General features: G+C 46.9%; 1 protein-coding gene across 1 annotated transcript in view; it reads right to left on the reverse strand.

Annotated features, from left to right (window-relative positions):
* The window catches only part of LOC137433489 (bromodomain-containing protein 9), a 124,760-nt gene that overhangs the window by 17,062 nt on the left and 80,856 nt on the right, over nt 1-26,842 (reverse strand). Inside the window, exon 12 of the mRNA XM_068125816.2 lies at nt 16,946-17,057. Coding sequence (XP_067981917.2) covers nt 16,946-17,057 — 112 coding nt within the window. The remainder of the gene's footprint in view (nt 1-16,945; nt 17,058-26,842) is intronic.

Here is a 26,842-nt window from a genome sequence, read left to right on the forward strand (position 1 = left end):
CGGTCCGGTCCAGAGATGCGGGGAGGTCGCAGCGCTCGGATGGCGTCTTGTCTGCTCAAGCTGGGGGCGCATCTGACGTCACATCCGGCGCGGGGCCGCGTATATCCGGCGGGGAGTGACACGCCCTCGGCTCGTTAGCTCCGCCTCGTGGAATCGGCACGTTGCTTCTCATTGGGTGCGTGCGGGGGGTTTACCAGGCTCCGCCCTTGACGAGGAGCTGACAAGGAGCCCCTTCGTGGTAACCCCGTGGAGCGCATGGTCTATGGCGCTAATCGAGCCGGTGTGAGGACGCATCCTCCCCCGCTCCGCCGCCATCTCCTCTGTTGTTGTTGTAATTGTTGGGGAAGAAGATGGAAGGAGGTATGGGAAAGGTCCTAAACTCACTACTGATGCCATATAATCACATTCTGGTGCAACGAAGAGTCATAATTAATGGAGACGAGGCCTTAACTGACATAGAATAAGAATAACTAGGAAGATGTCCGAAAGTTGTCTACGTGTGGTGCGGTGGACCTGGGCACGACATTTAATGGGGGAATAAGGGGAAGGTCGGCTCTACTGATTGTTATTTACATGCAATGGGACTAGGGAATGGGGGATCGGGGAAAGTTGGGGAGTATTGGAGAAAATAGGGGAATATTTACAAGCGGATATGGAGGCCAAATTCCATATTCGCAACATTGCACCCTTCTCTACCCTCGGGGCGTCCCGACCCGATAAATTTTTACCTACTTTAGTGTGGCACGCAATGTAGTTCCCTCTACTATTAACTCTACCCTGAGTGCGACAGTTTTACAGATATTCACAAATGAGTAAATATGTCCCCCTGCGACGTTGCACCCTTCTCCTCACAGAAACACACCCACAGGATAACCGAATCCGGAAAGAATTCGCAAACTACACATACAGCCGGTAGGGAGCATTATTTACACGACTACGCTGCTATTTACACTACGATCCAGGACCTGTTTTTGGAGGAACACATGCAGATGTTATGCATAGAGAGAGCGCGCTTGCCAGCATCGATACACCAACCCACGAGTGCTCTGTGGCCGACGGCCTTTAATAACGTGCAGAGCACCCTGTCCCAGCATCAAAAGCACCACCCCACCGCCAATCGGTGCAGTCACCATTGTTCATTGGAATAAAAATAAACTCGACAACCCCTAACCCTGCAGGTGTCTCTTGCTCTTCGTGTGGCCTTCAGTGGTGTTAATTAACAGTGGTTCACCTTTATGGCATAGGTGCCACGTTGACCCATAGGTCCATCCCCGGGTGGTGCTTGGCCGCAAACGAACTGCGGTCCATTGTGGGTGGCCACAACCATTGCGGTCCATATGGTGTATCGATCCCGGCAGCAAACAGCGAAAGTGCAGGCCCACAACTGCGCAGCCAGCACCTCTCTTTCCTCTCTCTCTACCCCAAAGCCAGATCCTCGGAGGTGGGAGACAAAAGAAGCAGACAAGTGAGTAAGGTGGTAAGGGCGCAAAAGTGCACGCAATGTAAGGTGATGCACACTGGGGGCACATGGGAACCAGGTGAGACAGGTACGTTCCTATCGTACGCCCCCCCCCCCCACCAGGTAACCTACATGGCCCCTCCCTTACCCCTTACTGTATCCACAAAACACAACACTACCCATAAACATCTACTTTACAAATCAACAAACATCCCTACTGTCTTCCCCGTTCCTCCCATATACCAAATTCGTCTTCTCTCCCTCCTAACCAATCAAATTTGCCATTTTCAACTCTCATCAAAATTTGCCATCTCCAACTCAACATCATAATTTGCCATTACCAATTCATCATCAGTCCCTCCTAGGGAGGGAGAGATGGAATCACCCCAATGTCTCATCCACGTCGTGATGCGTCTCACAAATCCACACAGCGATTCATCTCCTGCAACAGAACAAAGAAAACACAGGTGTGGAGTCATCATCATCACCTCAGGTAAGTGGCTGCGTATGGTGCGACAGGTTCTTCAATCCTAACTATTTCCTAAATGACTTTAACAACTTTACACTACCCGGGGTCTTTCTCCGGCCAAACCATTGGCCCTCTTACACTATGGGTTCTAAAAACCAATTCCCATTGGCCCGACTGTGGTGCGCTTCAATTTGGGGTCTCACTCCCCCGATTCATCTCCCGGTGCCCTCGCACAATTTCTGGGCTGCGGCGTGTACCTCTCCCAGTGGGTCTACCCACCTGCACACCTCCACCACTGCAGTTGCCTCCGAGCTTACCTGCTCCTTGCCCTAACCTAACTACCTGGGGAAGGCCCTCTGGCACTCTCCCCACTCGGTGCCCTCTCTGGCACTGGGCTGCCCGATCCACACCCGGGATCCTCAGGCACCCACTCACAACTACCGGCTCCCAGAGCCCACCTGCGGCCTCACCTGGCCGACATCCTCACAGTGGTGGAGTGCCCAACCAACTACACACACTAACAGGCTACACGCCCAGCCATTTCCACAACACTAATGCACCCATTCACAACACCATTCTGCAACCGCACCACAAATGCGAATATCCAACCACAATTTACCTGCACCCTCTACCTAACACTTACACTACCCGCCCCGGGTGCTCGTGAAAGGGGTCCACTCTTCCCCCATCCACACCTTCGCACCATGCACACCACTCCGTACCACTTACTCCAACTCTCTCCACACACCTGTACTTGCACACCTGTGCTCTCACACTTGGTGCCACCTGCACCCTTCTCTCCCCAAGCGCATTCGCGCTGATCCACACACTCACTACTCATACACTGCTCCACACACCTGTCCAATTGCACACCTGTGCAATCACACCTGTTCCATCCTCACACACACGGCATCATCTCAGCTAACTACTCCCTTCTGAAACTTGCGCTTCCCAGTCGTCCCTTTAAACTATTGCGCTCCCACGTCATTATCATCCACACTAATCTACCTGCGTCCCCACTACAGGTATCAGTCACTAACTAATCTTAACGTCACCTAATGTCATCTTCTCGGGCCCTATCAATATAACCTAACCCACCCGGGCTAGTTTTCACTGCCATACACCCCATAAACTATTGCTCCTTTGCCCCCCCGTCTGTGAGGGATGGTGGATTTGCCATCCCACCACATCGGGGGTCTCTCACTACCAATTTTGCACATCAAATTTCAACAAATTAAAAGTTTGCCAATCACTGCCCATCATCTGCCAATCACTACTGCCAATCCCTTGCCAATCATCAAATTTTGTTTTTCTCTAATTTTGGGTCCAAAACACTAACCTCATCACCCAGTCGACTCACTAATACCTCTCGGTGCGCCAATCCCTGTCCAAAGCCCGGCTTCGTAAAGCCAAGCAATGGATGCTGGTTGTTTTGTGCCAGCGGCTGGATGCGTCCGGCACTCGGTGCAGGGACGGGGGCTTACCCGGGCCGAGATCCCACGCATCACCTCGGCGTGGAGCCATCCAATGTCCCGATCTCGACCTGCCGGAATGCCTCAACAAAAAGTGGTCGCCATGACGACCCTTTCTATCGGGCCGCCCGCTCCGCCTAGTGGAGCAAGGACGCGGCCGTTCAAAGCGAGGCCCAGCACGCACCGAGGGCCCGATTCGGCTAAAAGTCGACCTAACCTCTAACCCGTTTAATGTCGATGCTTCACCTGCATGCTTACACCCCGCAGCCCGTTCCTTGCTCACACATCCAGCTGTGCCCATGCTCCTCGTACCCTTCCTTACACACCCAGGTACCCTCATTCCACTCACAGCCTTGGTCACACACCTGACCACCGAACACTTTGGCACACATTCGTTGGTCGCACACCTCACCAATACACCGCTTCGCACCCCCTCCTCTGTCACCTCCTCTGTGACAATCACAGGTGTGCCCTCATTCGCACACCCATCCACGTGCCTCACCACCAACTCCAGCGTGCATTCCCACTCACGCTCTACCATTCCAGGTGTGCATCCTTCCATCCCAGGTGTACATCCTCGCTCACCTGTCACAACCAACTCACGCTCCTTGTCACTCTCACTACTCTCACTACTCTCACCTCCACTCGTGACAACGCACTCACCCTTACTCTTGACAGCACACTCTTTCTCCATGCACCTGTCCGTCACACACCTTTCTCGCGCACACTCTCCCGTTACACCCTCTGTAACACTCACCACAGGTGGACACTCTTCCTTACTTCTGACAGCGCACTCTTTCCTCATGCACCTGTCGGTCACACACCTTTCTCGCGCACACTCTCCCGTTACACCCTCTGTAACACTCACCACAGGTGGACACTCTTCCTTACTTCTGACAGCGCACTCTTTCCTCATGCACCTGTCGGTCACACACCTTTCTCGCGCACACTCTCCCGTTACACCCTCTGTAACACTCACCACAGGTGGACACTCTTCCTTACTTCTGACAGCGCACTCTTTCCTCATGCACCTGTCCGTCACACACCTTTCTCGCGCACACTCCTGCGCACACTCTCCCGTCACACCCTCTGTAACACTCACCACACCGCGCTCCCATGTGCTCCCTCGCACACGCGCTTCGACCAACTCACTCTTGACGGCACACTCACTCCTCGGCGTGCACTTTTTCCTCACACACCCCAGAGTCGGACTTTCTCGCACACCTCCTTTTTCGCACACCAGACCTGTCGCACACTTCACCAATGGCCTCTCACGAACACCCGGGTCTATCTCGACCCCCAAGCTTATTAAATCCCCTGGCGCATCATACGCACGACCATATTGGTCACCGCTTACACCGGGTCCTCTTCCTCTTCGCTTCTCCTCCATCACCTGCGAATCCCTCATCCGGTTAATGAGCACATCATCACGATCCAAACACAGACTTTGGACCAATTCTTTTATCTCCTCTTTTATCTCTTTGTTATCCCCTCTCTGTCGCTTCTTAATTTCGCTCACCCCTTCTTCCACTTCTTCTAATTTGTGCCTCACCTCTTTTATTCCCCGGTACGTCTCCTCAAGCTCGTCCTCCAAGGCTACCTTGACCGTTTCCATGTGCGTCCTCACCTGCCGGTCCTTCGTCTCCATTACCTCTAACACCTCGTCCAACCTCGTTGTCAGTCCCTCACGTACCATCTGACATTCCCTCTTCGTCGCTATCAAGTCGTCTTTTAGTTCTTTCTGTGTCACTTTTAACCCTCCTAATACCGCAGTGTTCCTTTGAACCCGCTCCACTAACTCCGTTTGTCCCACCGTCAGCTGCTCCACCTCCTGCGTCAGGTCCTCTATGCCCCCTTGTAACTTTACAGTCCCCTTTCTCACCTCCTTCTCCATGTGCTCCTTACAGTGCCTCACCTCCTCGCGCACTCCTCCGACCTCCTCACTCACTCCTCTTCTGATCTCTTCTCCCATCACTTGCATCTCCTGCCCAGATGCCACCCTCATCTGCTCCATTTCCTCCCTGTGAGCATCCAGTTTGGTTTCTACCCCCACTCTGACCCCCTCTATCTGCTGCTCCATTTGTTTAACTTCCCTTTCCGCTTGGTCCCTCATGTCCCTCAATTTGCCTTCCATACTGTTTTCTAACCCCTCTAACCCAGTTTTCACTCCCTCTATCTGATTCTCCTGGGCAGCCATTCTATTTTCTACCCCCATTAACCCATTTTTCACTTCTTTTATCCCGTTGTCTAACCCCTCACCGGTACCCCTCGCTTCGTCCCTCATTACCCCCAATTGGTTACTCTGAGCATCCATCCGGTTCCCCATTACCCCCATACTGCTTTTCAAACCTCTAATTTGGTCTCCCAATTGCTCACTATTCTTTTCCATTCGCTCGTTAGTCTGGGCCATAAGGGCCTTTATTTGCAAAAAAAACAAGTCCAAATCCACCAGGGGCGCTGTCACGGTCGCCGGCGCGGTGACCAGCGAGGCGCCATTTCGCGCGTCTGCTACTTCGTGCGTGACGGCGCTATTTTGCGAACCTGCCGCCCTCACTGCTTCGCTCTCCTCTTGTCCCTCAATTTGGTCCTGGATCGACCCTACCTCACTCTCCTTTACCGGACCCCAGCCGTCTTGACCCGCCATAGCGCGACTTTCAAAATTCGGTTTTTATTTTTATTTTCGTAAAACAAATTCAAATTTCGCCGTTATAATTTCGCGCGGGAAACGCGCTCCAAATCGATTCTAACTGTTACAAATTTGGGCCTAATAAATTTAGTCCCGGGTTCGAATCCCACTCCTGACACCAATTGTTACAGACGTGGCTTGGATGTTATTTACCGAGCGGTTTTATGGTATGACCACGTCTGCACAAGTTACCCGATTGTGCCCGAACGTGGACTAGTCGCGCGATGCTGGCTCAATAAGAAAAAGAAGACACCCGGCTGGGTTATAATGACAGACACCAATGTTTCGATTCTCAATTATATTCGTAAGGAAAGGTTAGATTACAGGGGCTAGAGGTATATTACAGGAAGACAGGCACTTAGACACTCTTATATTAACCCCGGACAGACGACAGGTAAACGGGACAAAGCTGACTCACACGGGGATTGATGGAAAGGACAGGCGGGGTAGCGATGGCTCCAGGTGCACCTGGGCTCAAAGGTCAGAATCGACTCGGTCCGGTCCAGAGATGCGGGGAGGTCGCAGCGCTCGGATGGCGTCTTGTCTGCTCAAGCTGGGGGCGCATCTGACGTCACATCCGGCGCGGGGCCGCGTATATCCGGCGGGGAGTGACACGCCCTCGGCTCGTTAGCTCCGCCTCGTGGAATCGGCACGTTGCTTCTCATTGGGTGCGTGCGGGGGGTTTACCAGGCTCCGCCCTTGACGAGGAGCTGACAAGGAGCCCCTTCGTGGTAACCCCGTGGAGCGCATGGTCTATGGCGCTAATCGAGCCGGTGTGAGGACGCATCCTCCCCCGCTCCGCCGCCATCTCCTCTGTTGTTGTTGTAATTGTTGGGGAAGAAGATGGAAGGAGGTATGGGAAAGGTCCTAAACTCACTACTGATGCCATATAATCACATTCTGGTGCAACGAAGAGTCATAATTAATGGAGACGAGGCCTTAACTGACATAGAATAAGAATAACTAGGAAGATGTCCGAAAGTTGTCTACGTGTGGTGCGGTGGACCTGGGCACGACATTTAATGGGGGAATAAGGGGAAGGTCGGCTCTACTGATTGTTATTTACATGCAATGGGACTAGGGAATGGGGGATCGGGGAAAGTTGGGGAGTATTGGAGAAAATAGGGGAATATTTACAAGCGGATATGGAGGCCAAATTCCATATTCGCAACAATATGTATATATATAAATAAATAAATAAATAAATATATATATATATATATATATATATATATATATATATATATATATATATATATATATATATATATATATATATATATATATATATATATATATATATACACAGACTTGACATTTAATATGGAATATTTTTTTTTTCTTGACTTGGGTTTACTTTCTGAACTCAGTATATCAATCTGGTGAGTTTCTTTTACCCTTCGGTGATGTCTTTGTTGAAAGAACCATGTCACTGATTGTCTTTCACAGCAAGAAGTCAATAACAGGATTGTATCACAGGTGGCGTGACAAAATGTAAGGACAGGTACATTTGACGATTGGGTTCACAATCGGGTATATAAGGGTTGCTGCGTTCTGTATTAGTGGAAAACAACTGCTGCACGTCTACAAAAGTTATTGCCGCTTCCTCTGGAGATGGTCCGTCAACTTGACAATGCTGTTTGTCATGGAGTGATGGCTTTACGAAATTCTGGCATGAAACAGCGTGCTATTGCTCAGCAGCATGGCATCACTCAAGGTCAGGTGTCAAAGATCCTGAAACGAAATGCTCAGAGGGGTGTTCCTACTCCAATACCGAGGCCAGGACGTCCACGCAGAACCACAAGGAGAGATGATCGCCAGCTGCACCGGTTAGTCTGCAATGGCCGTACCAAGTCAGCTAATCGGCTCAGGGCAGAGTGGCAGCAACTGACAAATGTGCCTGTATCCAGAAGGCTAGTCAACCAACGACTGGTTCAAGCAGGCTATCGTGCCAGGCGTCCCCTGAGAAAGCCACGTCTGACCAGACAACACAACCAGCGCCGATTGCAGTGGGCCAGAGAGCACCGTCAATGGCAGCCAGGAAACTGGAATCACGTGACCTTCAGTGACGAGTCTAGATTTCTGGTCTATCGTCAAGATGGCCGCGTCCGAGTGCGCAGACAAGTGCATGAAGCCCACAACGAAGATTGTATAGTGCCAACAGTCCAAGCTGGAGGTGGTGGGGTGACCGTTTGGGCTGCTTTTCATGCAGGGGGCAAAACTGACCTGGTTGTTCTGAATGGAAACCTGAACCAGTTCAAGTACAGGGTCATTCTGGAAGAAACATTGCTTCCATTTGCTCGTGCAGCCTTTCGAGGAAACTTTGTCTTCCAAGATGACAATGCACGGCCTCATCGTGCTCGCATGATCCAACACTTTCTTGCTGACCATGGTGTAGAGCATATGGAGTGGCCTGCCATGTCCCCGGATATGAATCTGATAGAGAACTTGTGGGCAGAATTAACGCGTCAAATCGACAACTTGGACCAGCAGCCGACCTCTGTGCATGAATTGCAGCAGGCTATTGTCACTGCATGGCAAGCGATTCCTGTCCAAACATTGGCAAATCTCGTGAACAGCATGCCTCGACGTGTACGTGCTCTCCTGAATGCTCGTGGGGGTTACACGAAGTACTGAACTGTAATTTTACTGTCCGTAATCCCAGTCGTAATTTAACTTTTGTTTAAAAAAAAATTGGCTAATGTGCAAAATAAAGAGATACTTCTGGAAAACGTACAGAAGTTTAACACAGTACTGTCCGTGAATTGAGTTCGATATCAGTTCACATCACTTTCAAGGATCAATTTATTTGCTTCGAAATGTCAAATGTGGTTTTTGTTTCTTTTAAAGGTCACATTAACAAAATCTAGAATAATTTCAACATAATTCCAATGAACTTTTGGTTCAAAGACATCTTGAAAAGTAAGTTCACCCCCACAAAAAAATATTCCATATTAAATGCCAAGTCTGTATATATATACACACACATACACAGTACTAGCGTTGCTCTGCTGACATATCTATCTATAATTCCAGTAATCTCTGTGTGTATGTGTGTGTGTCTGTGTGTGTGTGTGTGTGTGTGTGTGTGTGTTTGTCTGTGACCGCTGTTTCTCGACAACCACGGGTCCGATATACTTGAAACTTGCCAGGTATATTGCTGGGGACCCGAGGATGTGCCTTTTCAAGGTTTGAAATTAATCGGACAAGTGGTTCCCAAGGTATGGTCACCGTACTCGCAAGCCGTTCGCTTTGGCTTTGCGAATGGACCAAACCATTTCATGTAAATAGAGGGGGGGGGGGGGGGGGTTCTACCCACGGAGGTATATAATAAACTGGAGAGCCAATGACGGCTGTCGGCTGAAGCTAGCGGAAGTTGCTTGGCGGCCATATTGGGAAGCCGATTGTGTCTGCGTCCGTGTTTGATCTCACAATCAGCTGATCTCACAATTTCTGATTCATTTTGGATGCTTACCGACTGTAAGGAGTCTTATTTGTGAACGCGCTGTTTCAAAATGCCACAGTGTGTTGCATTTGACTGCACAAATACCTCAGGGAAGGCCTCCACATGCACATTTCACAAGTAAGTGACAAACCGCGATCGCGGGTGTTCTGCTTTTTCAGTTTTTGGCGTGGTCACGGTGGTGGGGCTAGGTAATTAAGTTTCAATGTAGTTTCAATGAAGTTTGAACACTGTGTTTGAATTTGATGATGTTAGACCACGCGCAGGGTGTGCAATACGACACAGATCTCAAATATAACTGTATTGTGTATTCACTAGGGCTATGTGAGTATGTCAGACTGATGTCTGATTGACTCATTCATTGATTCAGATTGAAGTATCGAGATTGACTCGTCAGCTCGTGATCATTGTCAAGTGATTTAATTTGTGATGAGCTTCACTTAATTGTCCAGTCTACTACTGTCAGGGTTTCCATGCCCTCCTGTGTCACTCGTGAGCAGAAAGAGCAAATGGGGGTTACTTGTGGAAGGTACGAAAGTCCGACACATGGCAAACATTAGCAGATGAAGTTGTATTTAACTATACATATGAAACTCAAAATATTATTTTGATATGGAGTCGTTTTGACTCGGATGTTTTGACTGCCCTCTGAGGTTTTGACCCGCAACCACATTTTGTGACCACAATGTATTTTGTTTCAAGGTTTCCAAAGGATAAGGACTTGTGCTCTCGATGGACATCTGCCCTGAGAAGGGAGTCCTTCTACCCCACCCCAGGCACCACAGTTCTGTGCAGTGATCACTTCAATGAGAGTGACTTCGACAGGACTGGTCAAACCGTCCGACTGAAGCCGAAGTCCGTCCCCAGCTGTTTCAACTTCCCAGCACATTTAAAGAAGGTAAACTATGCTATGTTGGTATTCCACCTATGTTATGATAGTAACCCATCACATGCCATGTCTGCTGCTTCATATGCAGCTCCTAAGACATAGTTTTATGGAGAACAACTCAGTTGCTTTTTAAAAGATTTAGAGCTGAGCCGAATCCCATTTTGTACACTTTCTTGGCATTTCCCCCCCGAAGCTTTGTTGTAATAATATTTAACAAAATGTTTAGTCTTTGAAACAATGTTACAATACGTCCAACGCAGTCACATCTATTTCTAATTAGAACCCCAATCTAATGAACGAAGCTTCTAAGCATTCGGCTCAGCCCTAAAAACAACTTAATGAGTATTAATGGTTCACCTTTTCTTTTCTTTCCAAATAGGTTACAGCTTTGAGGAAAGCGCCAGTGGCCAGGTCTGTCATCCGAGAAGATACACCAGAACCTCAAGCCACTACTCAAGATCCTGAACCTGAGGTGGGACCCTCATTTCAGACCACAGATCACTCCTACTCCGTCACAAGTCCACTGGTATTGAAGCACAAGCTCGATGAAGCAGTCCACAAGCTGGACAACTTTCGAAAAAAATTAAAAGTGAGTCAGCAACACAACAGAAGGTTAGCCAGAAAAGTGGAGTCCCTGAATACCATCGTGGAAGACCTGAGGGAGAATGGGATGGTCACCGACAATTGTATTGAAATGCTCAACACAACATTCTCTGGTGTGTCAAAAGCTATTGTGAGCAGAATGCTGAAGAACAAAGGCAGCGGCAAACGCTCGAGAGATGAATACGATCCAGTCATCAAAGCTTTCGCACTCACTCTTCAATTTTATTCTGCTAAAGGATACGACTATGTTCGAGAGACATTCGACTTGGCACTGCCAAGTCCATCCACAATCCGGAAATGGTACAGCGCAATTGATGGTTCACCTGGTTTTAGTGCAGTTGTATTCCAAGCACTAGAGAGCCGGTTTAAAGCAGAGAAGGAGACTGGCAAGAGAACACTGTGTAGCCTGATGTTAGACGAGATGGCCATCATGAAGGCAATTGACTTTTTAGGGGACAAGGTATTGGGGTACGTCGACATCGGAAACGGAGTCCAAGATGACAGTGCTCCCCAGGCCAGCAACGCACTGGTTTTCATGCTGGTTGCACTGAATGACAGTTGGAAAGTGCCTGTAGCATACTTTATGATAAATGGATTGTCGGGGAAGGAACAGGCGAATTTGGTGACACAATGTCTACTAAAATTGCATGATATCGGTGCAGAGGTGGTTTCCTTAACTTGCGATGGACCGTCCGCTCATTTGACAATGTTACGTGAGCTAGGTGCCGACATCACGCCGCAGAATGTGAAACCAACATTTCCCCACCCAGCAAATCCCGAAAAGAAAATTTGTGTTGTACTCGATGCATGTCACATGCTTAAACTTGCAAGAAACTGTCTTGGATCCATGAAAATGATGGAGGATGGCAACAAAAAAGTCATCGCGTGGAAATACATCCAGGCACTCTTTGATCTGCAGAAGAGGGAAGGCTTGCGTCTGGGAAATAAGCTCTCCCGGAAACACCGAGTGGAAGAGCAATGTCATGAAGGTGGACACAGCTGCTCAGACATTGAGCACTAGTGTGGCAGATGCAATTCGGTTTTGCAGGGACACTTTGCAACTATCAGAATTTCAGGGCAGTGAGGCTACCTGCCAATACATTGAAACATTGGACAAACTGTTTGACATTCTAAATTCTCGCAATCCATTGGCACGAAACTACAAGGCACCACTCATGACATCACGAGAAGGACTTTTCCTGCCATTCCTGGATACTGCCTACAGTTACTTGTCCAACATCAAAAACATGAATGGTCAAGTTATGACCAATACGCGTTTGAAAACCCCCTTCATTGGTTTCATGATCTGCATAGAGAGTGTCAAAATTTTGTATTTCACATATGTCAAACCTGCCTCATCTCCCCTGCGATACCTGCTCACGTACAAAATGAGCCAAGACCACATTGAACTTTTCTTTGGAGCGGTCCGCATTGCATGTGGAAGTGGGAATAACCCAACGGCCCGGCAGTTTGTTGCCGCATATAAGCGCCTCTTGATGCGACATGACATCAAGTCTGCAAGTGGGAACTGTTCTGCACAGGACTCAACCAGAATCCTGAATGCGGCTTCCTTCAAGTGCGTTGCAAAGCAGGCTGTGCCTGACGAGAGTCACGACATGTTGGTGGCCAGACGATACGACCTGGAGTTGAGATCGCCGGCAAAAGAGGACCACGACTATGCGGATATTCCAAATTTTGAGCAACTTTCCATCTTTACAGAGTCATGTGTTGGCTATATTGCCGGCTATGTGGTGAGGATGGTGAGGAAGACTCTGAAGTGTAGCCAATGTCTTTCTGCATTGACCAGTAACAACGAAGAATGGCAAACCACACCAATGTACAGCCTGATTGTTACCAAGAACAGGGGTGGCCTCATAGTTCCCTCGCACAGTGTTGTTCGTGTCTGTGAGGCGACTGAACGCTGTGTCAAGAGGCTCCTGGCTGTAAGCAATGGCAAAATGCCTCGTGAAAGTGGGATAAGAGTGGCAATTTCCACTTCTGTCCTTTCTGAGGTCGGTCGGTCTACATTTGCTTCCTTGGATCGGCACATGTTTGCCTGTGAGGCAGACAGCAACCATGTGTTTGCTTTAATACATTCTGTATCACAATCATACAGCAAGATACGTTTCCATCATGTTGTGAGAACACTCGATGATGACATGAAGGAAGAGCGCATCAGGAAAAAATATTGCAAACTGGTCCTGTTTGCTCACCAGTGAGGCAACACCAGAGCAAGCTGAAATATAAGAGCGACCTCATCTCTACATGGTGTGGGTGTGTTTTGTGGGTTAACTGTGAATTGTGTGGGTTAACTACATGACAGCGTTTCATGTCATTTATGTGACTGACTCACTGTTGATGTGTTGCTGACCCATGTCAGTGTAGAATAAACTCTGGTTATCATTATATCTGCGTGGTTTCTAACATCTCGGTAATAGAAACATACACATCTTAGTTACAATATAATGACTGAATTAAGTAACATCATATAACATGACAACAAATCAGATCTTTATATTGAGGAATATTATAGAACAAGCCAAAGAATGGCAAACGACGATGTACCTCAATTTTATAGATTTCTAGAAAGCTTTCGACTCCTTGCCCAGAGAAAGTCTGGGTCATAATGAAGAAATACAGCATACCTGGAAAATTAGTGAACCTTGTAAAAGCCCTTTACCAAGACTTTCAATGTGCGGTCGTCGACCAAGGTGAAACAACAGAATGGTTCAAGGTGAAGACAGGAGTTAAACAGGGGTGTAACATGTCAGGATTCTTATTCCTACTAGTGGGTGATTGGGTCATGAGAAGAACGATAAAGAACACCGAGTGGTAATTTTGGGCACTTTTTTTTCAAACAAGCTCTAAACCATTGGATTCCCCAGGAAAAATGCGTCTAGAACCAACTTCAAACTTAATGAACACCATTTCCTTAAAGAACGGGATTCTGAGCCCGAATATCAGTTCAAATATTAGTATTCTATATTAATTAAATAGTCGGCGGTCCTAAAATTCGCTCCAGCTGCATCATCAGTGCGCCACGCCTTTGCTTTGACAGGCTTACGATCGGCTTCCCAATATGGCCGCCAGACTATTTCCGGTGGCTTCACGGCGGCTAATGCTGCGAGGTGGCCAATTGGCTCTCCATATTATATACCTCCGTGGTTCTACCGTACTCGCAAGCCGTTCGCTTTGGCTTTGCGAATGGACCAAACCATTTCATGTAAATAGAGGGGGGGGGGGGGGGGGTTCTGTGGTCGTTACTGCCACGTGGTTTCAAAGTTTTTTTTTGTTGTTGTTGTTTGCACGCATGTTTTTTTGCACCCACGTACGGGCACGCCCTAGTCTATCTATAATTCCAGTAATCTCTGTGTGTATGTGTGTGTGTCTGTGTGTTTGTCTGTGACCGCTGTTTCTCGACAACCACGGGTCCGATATACTTGAAACTTGCCAGGTATATTGCTGGGGACCCGAGGATGTGCCTTTTCAAGGTTTGAAATTAATCGGACAAGTGGTTCCCAAGGTATGGTCACCGTACTCGCAAGCCGTTCGCTTTGGCTTTGCGAATGGACCAAACCATTTCATGTAAATAGAGGGGGGGGGGTTCTACCATACTCGCAAGCCGTTCGCTTTGGCTTTGCGAATGGACCAAACCATTTCATGTAAATAGAGGGGGGGGGGTTCTGTGGTCGTTACTGCCACGTGGTTTCAAAGTTTTTTTTTGTTGTTGTTGTTTGCACGCATGTTTTTTTGCACCCACGTACGGGCACGCCCTAGTTTAATCAAAAGACAGCATGTAGCATGTCTTTCTGTGAGTGTCAATAAAGATGTAAAATAAAGTGAAACATGTGAAAAAAGGATTTTGTTTTACACGGTTGTTGTTGTTGTTGTTATTGCTGTCGCAGTGGTAGTGGTTGTTGTTTGTGTGCTCCTTCCGTGCACTTCTATATATTTTTCTATTGCTTTGACAAGTATTATGACATATAATTTTGTGTGCTCCTTCCATATCTGTCACAATTTATTCTGAAGGGTTCCTGTTCTCATATAAAAATAAAAATGGTACTGTTGGAACCACTCCATTAAGCTCTTAGTTCTGCTAAAAGGAACTTTTATGATCAAAGGGACTCGACATTATACAAGTTTGAATTTTTTGTTCCAAGTAAACTGTTTATTAGATTTCCAACGGTACCATTGTTATTATTCTACGACAGCAGGAACCATTTAGAACACGCACACACGACACACGTACACACACGCACACGTGCACTCACACGCATCCTTTAATAATAAATGATTACAAAGGTATTAGTAGACACCAGGCAAACACAGTGTATGAGATTTCAAACAGGGTTTGGAGCATCATGAAGAATCATCAGTTCGGAGGAAAATATGAAACAGGCAAACCCATTGAGTCAGGTTTTGTGTTTGTACGCACGCAAAAACTGTTCCGGCAACACATCACATTACTTGATAGAGCCAATCACATTACATGGAGAGGGAGATGTTTCACTCATTCCTTGAAAGTTCCTTTAATCTGATGATCATATTCTGATGTGGCAATATTTGATTTTACAGAGTTAACTGTGCAACAGGTAATATTACTCTTTACAGGCAACGTTTTTTTTGATGAAAAACATGCGAATGCAATTTTCTGCCGTGACTGTTATACTTTGCGGCAAACTAAAATAGACTATTTGGACATTTACAGCGTATCTGTACATTCTACTGTACACAGCACTTGGTGACAAAAATCTTCTTCAACATTACAATGCATAGTTTTTCATGCAAATTTTAGAAATCTACATCAAATTCACTGCAGACTATATCAAGTCATTTCATAATCACATTAAGGAAATGAACTCTTCATATTAGAGAGGGATGGATGGAAGGATCGGTCAACACAATGCACTCAAAAACATGCATGTACCATGTCAACCCATTCCATACAGAAAATAAATCGTGAGTTGCTTACGAGTGTGATCTGAAATTGACAGAAGACTTCATAATCCCTAAACAAAATCCTGAATGTTGGTGCAGTTCCAATGTTGTGAAGACATCGGTGGCGGAGGTTATGTTTTCACCCCTGTCTGTGAGCAGGATATCTCAAAAAGTTATGGACAGATTCTTACAAAACTTGGTGGACAGGTTGGGTGTGTGCCAAGGATGATTTGATTCGATTTTGGTGACGATTTGCATCCGGAACTGGATAATATAATACATTAATTTTTAAAGTGATTCTTCATAATTGAGAGATGGGGCCAAAAACGATAAAAAGCACGATATTTCAAAAGGTTGTGGACGGGTTATGACAAAATTTGATGGATGAGTTGGGTAAGTGACAAGAGTAAGTAAGCCAATTCAATTTTGGTTCAGGTCCGGATCCAGATCTGGCCTATCAGTGGGATAAAAAAAAAAGTAAACTGTTCAGCCTGGTGGAGGTATACACCCTACCGAGTGTTATTCTAGTATTATAAACTGTATTGATGCTTGCCTGACATCCCACCTCATATTAAACACTCTTTTATTGCATCGTTGAGGTTTATACAATTACATGATTGGTTCAGATGGGAACAGTACCCTGTTTAGTGTTCCCATATGAACCGATTGGTTCATGATGCTCAGAATCCAAGGTCAAATCCCATATACCATCTGTATTTGTTCATTGGCTACGAATGTCTTTGTAATTCATGTTCTACTTGAAATTTGCTTTAGTTTGTCCAAATAAAAACAGTTTGGCAGTGCTGGGGTAAAGATTTAGCACTTGAGAATTTACCATGTATCCATTGAAACATGTCCAATTGGCCTTGAAGGCATTAAGAAGATAGTTTTAAAATGAAATAAAAACAAACATGCATAACAACTGAGGTTCCTAATGAGCCACTGACATTCAAGCCTGACCCATACCTCTTCTAGTACGCGGAGGGTCTTAGAATGGTCACCACCCGTGAAGGCATCCAGCAGGTTGTCTACCACCCGTGCAGCATACTCTCCACAACCATTGACAAACTCCTGCAGGCTGTGGAAAATTATGGGTATATGGTCAAATTTGCTCTCAGATAGGGCAGTAGATGCATATAAGATATTTACAGAGGCTTTGGGAGTTAGTTCGTTTTTCTAAAAATGTATAAACATTTTAAATATTTTTCGATACACTCAATTAGTTGCATATTTGAACTCACATAAAGTAAGAATTGATTTTTAAAATGGATATGCACTGACATCCATGTTGGAAATAAGCTTGACAAGTCCATTGCTTGTACTGGTGGTGATTTTGCTGTCTACATCACGACTTCCCTTTCCCATAGCCTTTGCCCCACCGAGTTCTCCCTGTTTTGTCACCCACCCTTTTAATTGTGAATACTCTGTTTAAAGTTCTCAGGCAATTTTAACGTCCTCGTAATTCCCCACACCAGCTCTTTTCTTAATCTGTTGAAACTTCAACTGCCATCATTTTAACCGATTTAGTATCAGTGTGTGATGTTTTTTATGTGGACATTGCCTCTGGATAACTCAGAGGACAGAGTGTCTTTAAGAGACCACAATCACCTGGCACCCCAGAACTTCCTGCGGAATCCTACGCCCAGAGTCGTGTTACCATATGCAAAAGCCCGTGTGCGAGTGAGTATTGTGCCGACGGTTACGTGACAGACCTTAGTCAGTCGGCCGAGCGGAACCAACATCACGTAACTGCATCCAAGATTGAACTTAGATAACAAATCTGAACTGGCCAAACACCTCAGCAGTCTTATGCCGCCATCAGAACGGACAGAATAAATCAGGACACGGTTTCTTAATGAAATGGTCTTTAGTGGCAGTCATAAAAATGTAGGTATTTATAATGCCAGGAAAACAGGTATTTACAAGTAGAGAAAACAATAAAATGACATATATGTTCAACAATCACAGCATATATACATTCCCCCTTATCCACTACGACTATGCGACAGACCCGTCCTCGGAACCTTATTAATGACTTAACACTATACAGTACAATATGCTGGCATCATTCATCCAATGTGGAAGGGAGAGATGGGTGAATGGAAAAGAATGATAGGATGAATGATTGGCAAAGATGAGATGAGATAGAAATAAATAGATGGGGACAGGAAGGAGCCCATGCACACCTTACACCTGTTGACTCTGGCTCCCATGTCCTGACTGAAACTGGGATCCTCCACTCTCGTTCCCCCTCCTGTACCTCACACAGCCACAGCACTGATGCTTCCCTGTGCTGTCGTGAAATCACTCGCGGCACGTATCAAATGCATCTCCTGAAATGGCGCCCGGGCTTCGTAGATGGGGCAGAGGGTCCAGCAACAGAGCTATCGGACGTGGGAACGTGAAAACGAAAGTGTGCAAGGGTGGAAGGAGAAGAAATAAGGAAGAGAGCGAAAGGACGGAGACAGAAGATGCAGGAAAGAATGAATGACGAAGACGAATGGTGTGACGAGAAAGACGGCAAAGCACAAAGGAGAGTGAAAGAAAAACGTGAGCGAACAAAGCGATGCAAAAGGAATCACAAAGAGAAGAATGAAAAAAGGGAAAGATGAGAGGACCTTCGCATCCGTGCAATAACCGAGCTCCCAACAGAGTCCGTAACACTCTCAAGCTTTGAATCTCTCCGGTCCCCTCAAACTTTTTACACTTCATCCCTTTACACCATTCTCTTCCAAATGCTTTTTTGTGCAGCTTTTTTTATACATCTTTGAATCCTCCTACGCTTCGCTTCCCTTAGCTCACCTCTGCTCCCCCCCCAACCATGAGCAGAGCTGCCTTCGAGCTGGATCTTGGCATGATCTTCTTTGGTTAGCATTCACGAACCGTGCCATAAAAGGCCCTAGGGTGCTCATGAAGAGAATCACCTCATGAGCCCCCGCTTTTGGCGCAAACCTTTGCTACAGGCATTCATGAGGCGGTTTAAAAAGGTTTTGGGGAGTGCGTGGATAATGCATTCATCGGTGAGGAAAATATGCAGGAAATGGTTTGTGGAAAGAAATATGGAATGATGAAACATTCTCTTTGGAATTTCGAACTACACAATCGCAATGCAGATCTATCAACATGGACTTTAGACAGTTAAACTAAACAATTTAACTCCGAAATAACTGCTTTAACTATGGGAGGATATATTTGGGACTCATAAAAACCACAAGTGCTTAAACTACGAAACCAACCACTGTCCATGGTATTGCAGAACCAAGGCCTTTTGTGAAACGTCAACCAACACCCCACCTGTTGGATTCACAACCCATATTTCCTCTAACAGCTCCCTCTCTCTGCTAGACTTGATCATGGCAAGATTCCCCTCCTACCTTACCTACTTTCCCTTATCACACAATAACCTTTCAGATCATGTCCATTTTGAAAGTGTCTGTCATTCATGAGGCTTTCAGGTAATCACCAAGACACTGTGGTTCCTGGCAGTAAAGTCTGGCATATCAGTTTTGCCTACAGTCTGTTATTTCTGTCATTGACTAGCTGGTCTGCCATCACTTCATCCATGCTCATAAACAGGGCAGTATACAGTCAGACCTCAACATTTGCGGTCCCAACATTAGCGGGTTCCTCGTATTCCCAGTTCATAACATGTGACATGCTTTTACATTCATGCCTCGCGTATTCGCGGTAAAAAAAAAAAAAAAAAAAAAAAAAAAATCATCAGGACTGTCTCCTATATCCACCGCCACAAAAATTAATTCAGCCAGGGAATTCTTCTACAGAAGTCTACTCTCTCGTACGCAGATTCATCCCATCTCTTCAATTATCTTACCCATCCCCGCTCTTGGTGCTCTGAATCATGTGGTGAGGCAGTTGCTTTAAAACAACTTTCATTCTCCTCCTGGAAGGCAAATCCAACTGAAGACAACCTCAGATCATTCCACAAAGCTCGCAGCAAGTTTATGTTCTCTCCGGAGAGCCAGAAATCAACATCTGTGCAATCTCAAGAATGAGCTTTCAAACTTGTCTCTCTCCTCTAAAACCTGTGGGTGCCTTGTCAAGGTGGCGCCTTCTCAAGACTTGCATCCTCTGCCCTCTCAGTGCTTTGTGAAAGAAGACAAACAAACCCTCAGGTATCTGCAGGACACACACAATGCATCAGCAACCCCTCACCACTCATTTATTCTTTTTTTCCTGCTTGTGGAACCACCTTCCATGCTCTCTTCAATCTCATTCTTCCCTCCAAGTCTTCAAGACAGCTGTTCACCACCATGTTAAGTCATTCCCCATCCAAAATCATGATCTTTTCTGCACATGTTAAACTACTCCCACCCCTCCCAAACATTTTGCTTATGTATCCATCTTGTCTACCCTTTCCATTCTCCCTTACCCCTCATCGTTACCTACATCCCTTGTTTGTCCAACTCCGTCTATTTTCTCCCCCACCCTGCTGTTGGCGTTTCCCCTTTCTCCTGTTGTTCTCTTGTTGTGTTGTGTCATGATTTGTTCTGTGTCAAAGCTCTTCCATGACCCGAGACCATTTTTTTTTTTTTGTGTTTTGTTTTTTACCCACCCGGAGCGTACCCCGGTTTAGAATAGGTACACCGTATCCCTGCGTGTCGTAAGAGGCGACTAAAAAGGGTTGACGTCAGGAAGGGCATCCGGCCATAAAAACATTGCCTCAAAGAGAGAACCATGACAATTACAACGACATATGGGCAGGGTACAGCCCGAAGTACCCCGTGGGGGACCCAACTCCCTCTCGTCAAAACTCAATGTGGGGAACCCGATCGAAGCAAGGGTGGAAATCACTCCATTTAGGACGACAAAACGTCTGATGCCCGACGTGGAGATTGGTTTCTGAGGTTTGGGATATGGAATGTAGGGACAATGACAGGGAGATTAGGAGAAGTGGTGGAAGTATTGGTCAGAAGAAGAGTGGACATATGTTGTGTGCAGGAGACGAGATGGAAGGGAAGTGGTGTGAGAATTGATGAAGTGAAGGTGGTAGGCAGGGAAGTGGTGAAGTGGTGAAGTGGTGAAGGGTAGGCAGGGACAGAAATACAAGTTTGTGTGGCAAGGGTGCCCAGACGGCGTGAATGGTGTTGGTGTCCTGTTTTCTGAGGAGTTTGTAGACAGTGTGGTGAATGTAACGAGAGTGAGTGAAAGGTTGATGATGGTGAAAATGATGATTTAAAGCTCTTGGTGAACGTCATCTCGGGATATGTTCTGCAGGTTGGGAGGAGCGATGAAGAGAAGGACAAGTTCTGGTGTGCAATGGAGAAGCTGATGGAAAACGTGAAAGATGAGGACGTTGTTGTGGTAGGAGGAGACCTAAATGGACATGTGGGAAGGAGTATGGATGGTTTTGAGGGAGTTCATGGGGGTTACGGATATGGTGTGAGAAATGGAGAAGGTGAAAGGATTTTGGAGTTTGCTGATGGAGCTGATTTGTTGATTTGTAATACTCAGTTCCAGAAAGAGGATAATAAGCTTGTTACATACATGTCAGGTGGGTCGACGACAACCGTTGACTACCTGCAGGTGTGTAGGCGAGATAGGGGGCACCTCCGGGACACAAAGGTGATCCCGGGGGAGGAGGCTGTTTCACAGCACCACTTGGTTGTCTGCGACATAAGGGTGAAAGGTGCGAGGAGAGCTCGGCGGGTGAAGTACCAACCGAGAATGAAGGTGTGGAGGTTGAAAGAGGTGACAGTGAGGGAGGCATTAAAAGAGAGGCTGAGTATGGCAGAGGATGATGTGGTTGAGCTTCAAAGTGGTTGGATGTCAATGAAAGATAGTCTATTGGGAGCCGTTGGTGAGGTATGTGGATGGACAAAAGGACCACCGAGGCACTCGGAAACATGTTGGTGGGATGATGAAGTTGGAAAGAAGATTGACGAGAAGAGGAAGAAGTTCAAGGAGTGGCAGAAGGTGAAGAGTATGGGGGCAGAAAAGGTAGAGCATGAAAGTTATAAGGCAGCAAAGAAGGCTGCAAAGAAAGAGGTAGCAAAGGCGCAGGAGGCATGTAGGAAAATGTTCGGAGAACGCTTGGATTTGGAAGAGGGTCAAAGAGCGGTATTCAGGATTGCAAAGCAGATAGTGAAAGAGAGGTGTGATGTGATGGAGGTGAGTTGCTTGAAGGATGAAGTGGGACAAATCGTTGTGGACCCAGATGGAATTAAAGGAAGATGGAAGAGATATATGGAAATACTGTTGAATGCAGAGAATGAATGGGATGGCAACATAGAGAGTAACCCAGTTTTAGGATCGGCAGGGAAGATAACCGAGAAGGAAGTTGAGGAAGCGATAAAAGCAATGAAGAGTAGAAAAGCGGGAGGGCCGACGGGAGTTGTGGGAGATATGTTGAAGGCAGCGGGAAATTTGGGTGTGAAGAGAATGACAGAGATCTGCAAACTGGTGGTGAAAGAGGGCCGCATTCCAGTGGATTGGGAACTGAGTACCCTCGTCCCACTATACAAGGGGAAAGGTGACCCTCTGGATTGTGGCTCGTATTGAGCGATAAAGTTATTGGAGCATGGAATGAAGGTATTGGAAAGGGTGTTGGAGAGGAGGATAAGGAAGAAAGTGAAGATTGACGAAATGCAGTTTGGATTTATGTCAGGAAGAGGAACGACAGATGTGCTTTTTATTGTGAGGCAGTTGCAGGAGAAGTAGATGGAGAAGAGGAAGAAGTCGTTTCTTGGGTTTGTCGATCCGGAGAAAGCATTCGATAGGGTTCCACGTGAAGTAGTGACATGGGCATTGAGGAAGTTAGGAGTGGAGGAATGGTTGATCAGGGTAGTGATGGCAATGTACAAAAGAACGCGCACAGCTGTAAGGACGAAGGATGGGAACAGTGGTGAGTTTGAGGTGAAGGTGGGAGTGCATCAGGGGTCGGTACTAAGTCCACTACTATTTGTAGCTGTGATGGAGGTGCAGGCTCGGAACGTAAAGGAGGGTTTACCGTGGGAGTTGTTGTATGCAGATGATCTGGTGTTGATTGCAGAAAGTATGGATGGACTGAAGGAGAAGATGAACAAGTGGAAGGAATGTATGGAGCCAAAGGTCTGAAGGTGAATATCGGAAAAACGAAGGTGATGGCAAGTGGTAAAGCATATGGGGAGGTGGAAAGAACTGGGAAGTGGCCGTGTGCTATGTGCAGGAAGGGTGTCGGAGTGAATTCCATTCAATGTAAAATGTGCGCTGAGTGGGTTCATCAAAAATGTAGTGGTTTGAGAGGGTCATTAACCAGTGTGGCAGCTACATTCAAGTGTAAGGCGTGCTCAGAAGGAGCTGCAGATGGAGGAAATGTTTCGTTGGATCTTGGAGACGGCGTGAAGCTGGAAGGTGTGAAAACATTTTGTTACCTCGGAGACATGCTGAATGGAGAAGGTGGATCAGACTCGGCAACGGTTGCTAGAGTGAGATGTGCATGGAAGAAGTTTCGGGAACTGAGTGGCGTGCTGACAAGGAGGGGAGTGTCGTTGAAGCTGAAGGGAAAGGTGTATGCTGCATGTGTGAGAAGTGTTATGATTTATGGGAGCGAGACATGGGTAATGAACGTAGAGCAGCAACGAAGGCTGGAAAGGGTGGAAATGCGAATGGTTCGGTGGATGTGTGGAGTATCGTTGATAGAGAGGAAGACAAATGATGAATTGCGAAAGATGATGGGAATAGAGCCTGTGATGGATGCTGTGAAGAGAAACAGTTTGAGATGGTTTGGTCATGTTTTGAGGAAGGATGAAAGTAACTGGTTGAGAAGAGTGATGGGAATGAATGTAGAAGGAAGTAGAGGACGGGGAAGACCGAGAAAGACTTGGCTAAAGATGGTCGCAGAAGAAATGCGGGCAAGGGGGTTAACAAGGGGAGATGGAGAAAATAGGGCAAAATGGAGTAAATTGTCATGGAGACCGCAAGGCTAACCCCTGCTCTTGCAGGGAAAATGGCCTTGACATGCCTGTTATTGTTGTTTTTTTGTTGTTTTTTTACCCCCATTCAACCAATGCCCCCACATTCGTGGATTTGACATTCGCAGCATCCTACAGGAACGTATCCCCCGCAAATGGTGGGGTCCGACTGTGCTCAACACTACTCTACCTCGTTCAGGTCATACACCTTCTTTACACCTTCAACAATCCTACCAACACCCTTTTCTTGGTACTACAACTAATGCTGAAAGGCAACCTCCAGAGAAGAACATGCCTTTTCCTCCTGAACGGCCAACTCCAACATTGTAAACCTACATGGTCTCTCCGTATAGCTCAGAACCATTGTTTCAGTCCTCAGACATGCCGTAGCTCAACACCAACACCATTTGAAGCCTGACCTCATAAATTTCTCACAATCCACAAAAACGAAAAACTTGGTGTCCATTGGTCAAGTCTTTCTGATACATGGACAGGGTCACGATGGACACTGCTTCGGCTAAGTCTGGTTGCCTTAAATCTAATTTTGTGGAAAATGTCTAATCCCTCTATTCTTCTAACTATTAACACCACTCAGTGAAAACCCACTCCAGCATAAACGATTCCCTCCTACAAAGGCGGAAAAATTCCTTGCGTGATTACACTGTCATTTCACATTATGATATCAATGCTTAAAAAACTCAAGGCTGGTCTATGTCTCTCTTGTTTTCCAGGTCATTATCTGACAGCTTTCTCTCTATCATGGAAAGTCAACAACGTCACACCAATTCATAATAACTAGAACGTAAGGCCCGTCGACGGCCGGATCACGGATGCACACGGTCGCACACCGAGAACGAGCTCCTTTTATATATTAGATGGTGTAAAATTGACCCTCATCTATTGACCCTCATCCCGAACTTTCTGATCACTAGTTTGGCTGCTTCCCAGGTCATTCCACCATAAACGTGTTACTTCTTCTATATCCAAAATGGATGTACACCTCAATCTAAAAAAGAAAGTCAGGGCCATCTCACTGGATATCCATCACCCAAGCATTCCATTCCGTCTGCACCCCTACGCTGCTTCCCTAAAGGTCAGCTCATAATATTGTTACAGACGCGGTGGTGGATGTTGGTTTACCGAGCGGTTTGGTATGACCACGTCTGCACAAGTTACCCGATTATACTCGAACGTTGCCGAGTCGCGCTACGCTAGGTCAATAAAGGAAAAGGACACCACGGCTGGGTTTCAAATGACACGACACCAAGGGTTCAGTCCTCAAGACCTCCGGAGGAGGTTATATTAAGGCGGAAGGTTAGATTACAACTACAAGAGGGACATCATAGAAAGACAGGCACTTAGACACACTTATCTTATTCCCAACAGACGACAGATAAACGGGACAAAAGGCTGACTCACACGGGGATTGATGGCAAGGAAAGGCAGGCAGTCGATGGCTCCAGGTGCACCTGGGCTCAGGGCAGGATCGACCCGGTCCGGTCTAGAGATGCGGGGAGGTCGCAGCGCTCGGAGGTAGTGACTTGCTCTTCTTCAAGCTGGGGGAGCATCTGACGTCACGTCCGGTACGTGGCCGCGTATATCCGGCGGGGAGTGACACGCCCTCGGCTCGTTAGCTCCGCCCCAGATGGAATCGGCACGTTGCTTCTCATTGGGTGCGTGCGGGGGGGGGGGGGGGGGGGGGGGGGGTTACCGGCTCCGCCCTTGACGAGGGGCTGACAAGGAGCCCCTTCGTGGTAACCCCGTCGGAGCGCATCGTCAATGGCGGCTAACCGAGCCGGTGTGAGGACGCACACTCCCCCGCGCAGCGCCGTTGTTGTAGTTGTTGTTGTAATTGTTGTTGTAGTTGTAGTTGTAGTTGTTGTTGTTGTTGTTGTTTGGGGAAGAAGACGGGAGGAGGCATGGGAAGGTCCTAAACTCACTACTGGTGCCATATAATCACATTCTGGTGCAACGAAGAGTCAGAATTAATGGAAACGAGTCCTTAACTGACATAGACTAAGAATAACTAGCAAGATGTCCGAAAGTTGTCTACGTGAGATGCGGTGGACCTGGGCACGACATTTAATGGGGGAAAAAGGGGAAGGTCGGTTCTACAGAGTGTTATTTACAGGCAATGGGACTAGGGAATGGGGGATTGGGGATAGTTGGGGAGTATTGGGGAAATAGGGGAATATTTACAAGCGGATATGGAGGCCAAATTCCATATTCGCAACATTGCACCCTTCTCTACCCTCGGGGCGTCCCGACCCGATAAATTTTTACCTAGTTTAGTGTGGCACTCAGATGTAGTTCCCACTACTATTAACTCTACCCTGAGTGCGACAGTTTTACAGATATTCACAAATGAGTAAATATGTCCCCCTGCGACGTTGCACCCTTCTCCTCTCAGAAACACACCCACAGGATAACCGAATCCGGAAAGAATTCGCAAACTAAACATACAGCCGGTAGGGAGCATTATTTACAAGACTACGCTGCTATTTACACTACGATCCAGGACCTGTTTTTGGAGGGACACATGCAGATGTTATGCATAGAGAGCGCACGCATGCCAGCATCGATACACCAACCCACGAGTGCTCTGTGGCCTACGGCCTTTAATAACGTGCAGAGCACCCTTTCCCAGCACGAAAAGCACCACCCCATCATGTACAGTCAGCACCATCCGGTGCACCAATAAAGTGTCTATAAATCACCGGTGGTGTCGCAGCCGGCCGATGTTCTGCCGCTGGTCTTGCCTTCATGTGGTGCACTTGGCCTTCTTACTTCTTTAAAAAATCAAGAAAGGCGCCGACCGCGTCCATTTCTGTATTGTGGCCGTCAGGGGGCCAACTATAAGTGGTTCACCTTGTATGGCATAGGTGCCACGTTGACCCATAGGTCCATCCACGGGTGGTGCTTGGCCGCATAAGAACCGCGGTCCATGGTGGGT

This window comes from Myxine glutinosa, chromosome 10 (genome assembly GCF_964187855.1).
Source record: "Myxine glutinosa chromosome 10, kmMyxGlut1.1, whole genome shotgun sequence".
NCBI lineage: Eukaryota > Metazoa > Chordata > Myxini > Myxiniformes > Myxinidae > Myxine > Myxine glutinosa.